The following is an 8,829-nucleotide window of genomic DNA, read 5'->3' as shown; positions in this document are numbered from 1 at the left end:
CTTCCTCATTTCCCCCTGGGTTTTCCCCATCCTTCCCTGTTTCTGTTCTGTTCTATCAGACAAACTCAGCTCAATGTCAAGTCAGGATCCTTCCCTGTTTCTGTTCTGTTCTATCAGACAAACTCAGCTCAATGTCAAGTCAGGATCCTTCCCTGTTTCTGTTCTGTTCTATCAGACAAACTCAGCTCAATGTCAAGTCAGGATCCTTCCCTGTTTCTGTTCTGTTCTATCAGACAAACTCAGCTCAATGTCAAGTCAGGATCCTTCCCTGTTTCTGTTCTGTTCTATCAGACAAACTCAGCTCAATGTCAAGTCAGGATCCTTCCCTGTTTCTGTTCTGTTCTATCAGACAAACTCAGCTCAATGTCAAGTCAGGATCCTTCCCTGTTTCTGTTCTGTTCTATCAGACAAACTCAGTTCTCAATTTCATCAATCACCTTTTGATCCTTCCCTGTTTCTGTTCTGTTCTATCAGACAAACTCAGCTCAATGTCAAGTCAGGATCCTTCCTGTTTCTGTTCTGTTCTATCAGACAAACTCAGCTCAATGTCAAGTCAGGATCCTTCCCTGTTTCTGTTCTGTTCTATCAGACAAACTCAGCTCAATGTCAAGTCAGGATCCTTCCCTGTTTCTGTTCTGTTCTATCAGACAAACTCAGCTCAATGTCAAGTCAGATCCTTCCCTGTTTCTGTTCTGTTCTATCAGACAAACTCAGCTCAATGTCAAGTCAGGATCCTTCCCTGTTTCTGTTCTGTTCTATCAGACAAACTCAGCTCAATGTCAAGTCAGGAATGTGCTTGTCTGTTAGTGTTTTTTTTCTCAACCTGTCACACGTGTTCAGAAAGGTATTTTCATCATGATCACCTTTTGATGCTTGTTGCTGCCTTGTAGTTGCTGTGTGATGTTCTACAGCTGCCTTGTAGTTGCTGTGTGATGTTCTACAGCTGCCTTGTAGTTGCTGTGTGATGATCTACAGCTGCCTTGTAGTTGCTGTGTGATGATCTACTCCTGCCTTGTAGTTGCTGTGTGATGTTCTACAGCTGCCTTGTAGTTACTGTGTGATGTTCTACAGCTGCCTTGTAGTTGCTGTGTGATGTTCTACAGCTGCCTTGTTGTTGCTGTGTGATGTTCTAATGCTGCCTTGTAGTTACTGTGTGATGTTCTAATGCTGCCTTGTAGTTGCTGTGTGATGATCTACTCCTGCCTTGTAGTTACTGTGTGATGTTCTACAGCTGCCTTGTAGTTGCTGTGTGATGTTCTACAGTTGCCTTGTAGTTGCTGTGTGATGTTCTACAGCTGCCTTGTAGTTTGCTGTGTGATGATCTACTCCTGCCTTGTAGTTGCTGTGTGATGTTCTACAGCTGCCTTGTAGTTACTGTGTGATGTTCTACAGCTGCCTTGTAGTTGCTGTGTGATGTTCTACAGCTGCCTTGTTGTTGCTGTGTGATGTTCTAATGCTGCCTTGTAGTTGCTGTGTGATGATCTACTCCTGCCTTGTAGTTACTGTGTGATGTTCTACAGCTGCCTTGTAGTTGCTGTGTGATGTTCTACAGCTGCCTTGTAGTTGCTGTGTGATGTTCTACAGCTGCCTGGTAGTTGCTGTGTGATGTTCTACAGCTGCCTTGTAGTTGCTGTGTGATGTTCTACAGCTGCCTTGTAGTTGCTGTGTGATGTTCTACAGCTGCCTTGTAGTTGCTGTGTGATGTTCTACAGCTGCCTTGTAGTTGTTGTATGATGTTCTACAGCTGCCTTGTAGTTGCTGTGTGATGTTCTACAGCTGCCTTGTAGTTGCTGTGTGATGATCAACTTATTTGTTTATTTTCTCTGTTTTCCTCAGGCTCTCTCATCTCACCGGGCCTTCCTCCTGACCGCACGCATCCCTAGCAAGGTAAGAACAGCCAGCTACAGCTCATAGACCTGTCTCTTCTAGGTTACCTAGGTAACTACTCTGGCCAGCCAGCTACAGCTCATAGGCCTGTCTCTTCTAGGTTACCTAGGTAACTACTCTGGCCAGCCAGCTACAGCTCATAGACCTGTCTCTTCTAGGTTACCTAGGTAACTACTCTGGCCAGCCAGCTACAGCTCATAGACCTGTCTCTTCTAGGTTACCCAGGTAACTACTCTGGCCAGCCAGCTACAGCTCATAGACCTGTCTCTTCTAGGTCAACTAGGTAACTACTCTGGCCAGCCAGCTACAGCTCATAGACCTGTCTCTTCTAGGTCAATTAGGAAACTACTCTGGCCAGCCAGCTACTGCTCATAGACCTGTCTCTTCTAGGTAACCTAGGTAACTACTCTGGCCAGCCAGCTACAGCTCATAGACCTGTCTCTTCTAGGTAACCTAGGTAACTACTCTGGCCAGCCAGCTACAGCTCATAGGCCTGTCTCTTCTAGGTTACCTAGGTAACTACTCTGGCCAGCCAGCTACAGCTCATAGGCCTGTCTCTTCTAGGTTACCTAGGTAACTACTCTGGCCAGCCAGCTACAGCTCATAGGCCTGTCTCTTCTAGGTTATCTAGGCCCTTAGTAACTACTCTGGCCAGCCAGCTACAGCTCATAGGCCTGTCTCTTCTGGAGGTTACCTAGGTAACTTCTCTGGCCAGCCAGCTACAGCTCATAGGTAACCTAGGAAACTAATCATGTAACAGCCAGCTACAGCTCATAGGCCTGTCTCTTCACAGGTAACCTAGGATACTTCACGCTGTCAGCTGTTAAACACAGGCTGTACAAGAACAGCTTCCAATTTCAATATTTTTGGTTCTGGTGGTGGTTCTGATGGTGGTGGTTCTGACCCCTACAATGGAGGTTCTGACGGTGGTGGTTCCACATGACGGTGGTGGTTCTGACGGTGGAGGTTCTGACGGTGGAGGTTCTGGCCCTGGTGGTTCTGACGGTGGTGGTTCTGCCACGGTGGAGGTTCTGACGGTGGAGGTTCTGGCGGTGGAGGTTCTGGCGGTGGAGGTTCTGACCTAGTGGAGGTTCTGACGGTGGAGGTTCTGATGATGGTGGTTCTGATGGTGGAGGTTCAGATGGTGTTAATCATGTAACAGACGGACAGGCGGCTTCTTCTGACTCACTGCATCTCACTCGTTAGCTGATTGTATTAATACTTCAACTGTGTGCCTTGTTAAATAAAGGTTAAATAAATTACAAATCAAATCCAATCAATCAAATTTGTCACATACACATGGTTAGCAGATGTTAATGCCCTTTACGAGTGTAGCCAAATGCTTGTGCTTCTAGTTCCGACAATGCAGTAATAAATCACAGCCCACTGGCCCTTAGTCGCAGCCCACTGGCCCTTAGTCGCAGCCCACTGGCCCTTAGTCGCAGTCCACTGGCCCTTAGTCACAGCCCACTGGCCCTTAGTCGCAGTCCACTGGCCCTTAGTCACAGTCCACTGGCCCTTAGTCACAGTCCACTGGCCCTTAGTCACAGTCCAGGCCCTCCCACTGGCCCTTAGTCGCAGTCCACTGGCCCTTAGTCGCAGTCCACTGGCCCTTAGTCACAGTCCACTGGCCCTTCATCTCCTGTCACAGTCCACTGGCAGTCCACTGGCCCTTAGTCGCAGTCCACTGGCCCTTAGTCGCAGTCCACTGGCCCTTAGTCACAGTCCACTGGCCCTTAGTCACAGTCCACTTGCCCTTAGTCACAGTCCACTGGCCCTTAGTCACAGTCCACTGGCCCTTAGTCACAGCCCACTGGCCCTTAGTCACAGTCCACTGGCCCTTAGTCACAGCCCACTGACCCTTAGTCACAGTCCACTGGCCCTTAGTCACAGTCCACTGGCCCTTTGGTCACAGTCCACTGGCCCTTAGTCACAGTCCACTGGCCCTTAGTCACAGTCCACTGGCCCTAGTCACAGTCCACTGGCCCTTAGTCACAGTCCACTGGCCCTTAGTCACAGTCCACTTGCCCTTAGTCACAGTCCACTGGCCCTTAGTCACAGTCCACTGGCCCTTAGTCACAGTCCACTGGCCCTTAGTCACAGTCCACTGGCCCTTAGTCACAGCCCACTGGCCCTTAGTCACAGCCCACTGGCCCTTAGTCACAGTCCACTGGCCCTTAGTCCCCGCCTATGCAGGTGAATGAGGACAGTCCACTGGCCCTTAGTCACAGTCCACTTGCCCTTAGTCACAGTCCACTGGCCCTTAGTCACAGTCCACTGGCCCTTAGTCACAGTCCACAGGCCCTTAGTCACAGCCCACTGGCCCTTAGTCACAGTCCACTGGCCCTTAGTCACAGCCCACTGGCCCTTAGTCACAGTCCACTGGCCCTTAGTCACAGTCCACAGGCCCTTAGTCACAGTCCACAGGCCCTTAGTCACAGTCCACTGGCCCTTGGTCACAGTCCACTGGCCCTTGGTCACAGTCCACTGGCCCTTGGTCACAGTCCACTGGCCCTTGTCACAGTCCACTGGCCCTTAGTCACAGTCCACTGGCCCTTAGTCACAGTCCACTGGCCCTTAGTCACAGTCCACTGGCCCTTAGTCACAGTCCACTGGCCCTTAGTCACAGTCCACTGGCCCTTAGTCACAGCCCACTGGCCCTTAGTCACAGTCCACTGGCCCTTAGTCACAGTCCACTGGCCCTTAGTCACAGTCCACTGGCCCTTAGTCACAGTCCACTGGCCCTTAGTCACAGTCCACTGGCCCTTAGTCACAGTCCACTGGCCCTTAGTCACAGTCCACTGGCCCTTAGTCACGGTCCACTGGCCTAAGTCACGGTCCACTGGCCCTAAGTCACAGTCCACTGACCCTTAGTCACAGTTCACTGACCCTTGTTTTCATTTGGCCACAACACAGTGCAACACAGTAATACAGTACAGATGTACCAGAGTTATCAGACGGTCTGTCAGCTGTGTGTCTATATCGGCTTACAGCGTCCCCTGTTCTGAAACACCAACCTTTTCCCTGTAGACTGCTAGTGCTCCTCTCCTCTCCTCTCCTCTCTCCTCTCCTCTCCTCTCCTCTCCTCTCCTCTCCTCTCCTCTCCTCTCCTCCCTCTCCTCTCCCTCTCCTCTCCTCTCCTCCTCTCCTCCCTCTCCTCTCTCCCCCTCTCCTCTAGCTCCCCTGGCGTTGTTAGTAGATTAGAGATGTCAATGGTTCTTGACCCCAAGGAAAGCCTGCTGACCCCTAGTGACCCCTGATGATCTCTGGAACCCCTAACCTCTACATGTGGTTTTAGTAATCCCTGATGATCTCTGGAACCCCTACATGTGGTCCTAATCCCTGATGATCTCTGGAACCTCCTACATGTGGTCCTAAGCAGTGGCGCTGAGACTGATTACTCTCAGGGATCACCTCAACTGGACCCTAGAGGATCACCTCCACTGGTCCCTAGAGGATCACCTCCATTGGACCCTAGAGGATCACCTCCACTGGGTCCTAGAGGATCACCTCCACTGGGTCCTGAGGATCACCTCCACTGGGTCCTAGAGGATCACCTCCACTGGGTCCTAGAGGATCACCTCCACTGGGTCCTAGAGGATCACCTCCACTGGGTCCTAGAGGATCACCTCCACTGGGTCCTGGAGGATCACCTCCAAACTGGGTCCTAGGCACCTGGGATCACCTAGAGGATCACCTCCACTGGGTCCTAGAGGATCACCTAGTCCTAGGATCACCTAGAGGATCACCTCTACTGGACCCTAGAGGATCACCTCTACTGGACCCTAGAGGATCACCTCCACTGGACCCTAGAGGATCACCTCCACTGGACCCTAGAGGATCACCTCCACTGGACCCTAGAGGATCACCTCCACTGGACCCTAGAGGATCACCTCTACTGGACCCTAGAGGATCACCTCCACTGGGCCCTAGAGGATCACCTCCACTGGTCCCTAGAGGATCACCTCCACTGGGCCCTAGAGGATCACCTCCACTGGACCCTAGAGGATCACCTCCACTGGACCCTAGAGGATCACCTCCACTGGACCCTAGAGGATCACCTCTACTGGACCCTAGAGGATCACCTCCACTGGGCCCTAGAGGATCACCTCCACTGGGCCCTAGAGGATCACCTCCACTGGGCCCTAGAGGATCACCTCCACTGGACCCTAGAGGATCACCTCCACTGGACCCTAGAGGATCACCTCCACTGGACCCTAGAGGATCACCTCCACTGGATCCTAGAGGATCACCTCCACTGAACCCTAGAGGATCACCTCTACTGGACCCTAGAGAATCACCTAGAGGTTCACCTCCACTGGACCCTAGAGAATCACCTAGAGGATCACCTCCACTGGACCCTAGAGGATCACCTCTACTGGACCCTAGAGAATCACCTAGAGGATCACATCCACTGGACCCTAGAGGATCACCTCTACTGGACCCTAGAGAATCACCTAGAGGATCACCTCCACTGGGTCCTAGATGATCACCTCCACTGGGTCCTAGATGATCACCTCTACTGGACCCTAGAGGATCACCTCCACTGGACCCTAGAGGATCACCTCCACTGGATCCCAGGTCACTGGGTGATAAGACAACAGTGTATTTACCAACCCAACCTGGAGTTGTCGATTGTCCACTGAACAGATTCTTTCATTGAATCCTCATTACTTTGTTATCCTTCAATAAATACAGTTAACTACAGCCAGAAGTTCTGAAGTTAGTCCACAGACTGAGGATGTCCTGGATCCTCTCATCAGTGTGTCTGTCTATCATGGCCTGGACAGAGGAATGTACAGGATACTATTGTCTGTCTGTCTATCATGGCCTGGACAGAGGAATGTACAGGATACTATTGTCTGTCTGTCTGTCTATCATGGCCTGGACAGAGGAATGTACAGGATACTATTGTCTGTCTGTCTGTCTATCATGGCCTGGACAGAGGAATGTACAGGATACTATTGTCTGTCTGTCTGTCTATCCCTGGGCCTGGACAGAGGAATGTACAGGATACTATTGTCTGTCTGTCTGTCTATCATGGCCTGGACAGAGGAATGTACAGGATACTATTGTCTGTCTGTCTGTCTATCATGGCCTGGACAGAGGAATGTACAGGATACTATTGTCTGTCTGTCTGTCTGTCTATCATGGCCTGGACAGAGGAATGTACAGGATACTATTGTCTGTCTGTCTGTCTATCATGGCCTGGACAGAGGAATGTACAGGATACTATTGTCTGTCTGTCTGTCTATCATGGCCTGGACAGAGGAATGTACAGGATACTATTGTCTGTCTGTCTGTCTATCATGGCCTGGACAGAGGAATGTACAGGATACTATTGTCTGTCTGTCTATCATGGCCTGGACAGAGGAATGTCACAGGACCCTATTGCCTGTCTGTCTATCATGGCCTGGACAGAGGAATGTACAGGATACTATTGTCTGTCTGTCTGTCTATCATGGCCTGGACAGAGGAATGTACAGGATACTATTGTCTGTCTGTCTGTCTATCATGGCCTGGACAGAGGAATGTACAGGATACTATTGTCTGTCTGTCTGTCTATCATGGCCTGGACAGAGGAATGTACAGGATACTATTGTCTGTCTGTCTGTCTATCATGGCCTGGACAGAGGAATGTACAGGATACTATTGTCTGTCTGTCTGTCTATCATGGCCTGGACAGAGGAATGTACAGGATACTATTGTCTGTCTGTCTGTCTATCATGGCCTGGACAGAGGAATGTACAGGATACTATTGTCTGTCTGTCTGTCTATCATGGCCTGGACAGAGGAATGTACAGGATACTATTGTCTGTCTGTCTGTCTATCATGGCCTGGACAGAGGAATGTCTGTCTATCTATGGACAGAGGAATGTCTGTCTGTCTGTCTATCATGGCCTGGACAGAGGAATGTACAGGATACTATTGTCTGTCTGTCTGTCTATCATGGCCTGGACAGAGGAATGTACAGGATACTGTCTGTCTGTCTGTCTATCATGGCCTGGACAGAGGAATGTACAGGATACTATTGTCTGTCTGTCTGTCTATCATGGCCTGGACAGAGGAATGTACAGGATACTATTGTCTGTCTGTCTGTCTATCATGGCCTGGACAGAGGAATGTACAGGATACTATTGTCTGTCTGTCTGTCTATCATGGCCTGGACAGAGGAATGTACAGGATACTATTGTCTGTCTGTCTGTCTATCATGGCCTGGACAGAGGAATGTACAGGATACTATTGTCTGTCTGTCTGTCTATCATGGCCTGGACAGAGGAATGTACAGGATACTATTGTCTGTCTGTCTGTCTATCATGGCCTGGACAGAGGAATGTACAGGATACTATTGTCTGTCTGTCTGTCTATCATGGCCTGGACAGAGGAATGTACAGGATACTATTGTCTGTCTGTCTGTCTATCATGGCCTGGACAGAGGAATGTACAGGATACTATTGTCTGTCTGTCTGTCTATCATGGCCTGGACAGAGGAATGTACAGGATACTATTGTCTGTCTGTCTGTCTATCATGGCCTGGACAGAGGAATGTACAGGATACTATTGTCTGTCTGTCTGTCTATCATGGCCTGGACAGAGGAATGTACAGGATACTATTGTCTGTCTGTCTGTCTATCATGGCCTGGACAGAGGAATGTACAGGATACTATTGTCTGTCTGTCTGTCTATCATGGCCTGGACAGAGGAATGTACAGGATACTATTGTCTGTCTGTCTGTCTGTCTATCATGGCCTGGACAGAGGAATGTACAGGATACTATTGTCTGTCTGTCTGTCTATCATGGCCTGGACAGAGGAATGTACAGGATACTATTGTCTGTCTGTCTGTCTGTCATGGCCTGGACAGAGGAATGTACAGGATACTATTGTCTGTCTGTCTGTCTATCATGGCCTGGACAGAGGAATGTACAGGATACTATTGTCT

General features: G+C 49.9%; 1 protein-coding gene across 1 annotated transcript in view; it reads left to right on the top strand.

Annotated features, from left to right (window-relative positions):
• Nucleotides 1-1,773: 1,773 nt before the first annotated feature.
• LOC124027714 (F-actin-uncapping protein LRRC16A-like) overlaps nt 1,774-8,829 on the top strand; it is a gene marked incomplete at its 3' end in the record, with an annotated part of 41,701 nt that continues 34,645 nt past the window's right edge. The window contains exon 1 of the mRNA XM_046340085.1: nt 1,774-1,887. Coding sequence (XP_046196041.1) covers nt 1,798-1,887 — 90 coding nt within the window. The remainder of the gene's footprint in view (nt 1,888-8,829) is intronic.

The sequence above is a fragment of the Oncorhynchus gorbuscha genome, unplaced genomic scaffold (genome assembly GCF_021184085.1).
Source record: "Oncorhynchus gorbuscha isolate QuinsamMale2020 ecotype Even-year unplaced genomic scaffold, OgorEven_v1.0 Un_scaffold_3513, whole genome shotgun sequence".
Lineage (NCBI taxonomy): Eukaryota > Metazoa > Chordata > Actinopteri > Salmoniformes > Salmonidae > Oncorhynchus > Oncorhynchus gorbuscha.
This window is presented reverse-complemented; position numbering and strand designations above follow the sequence as displayed.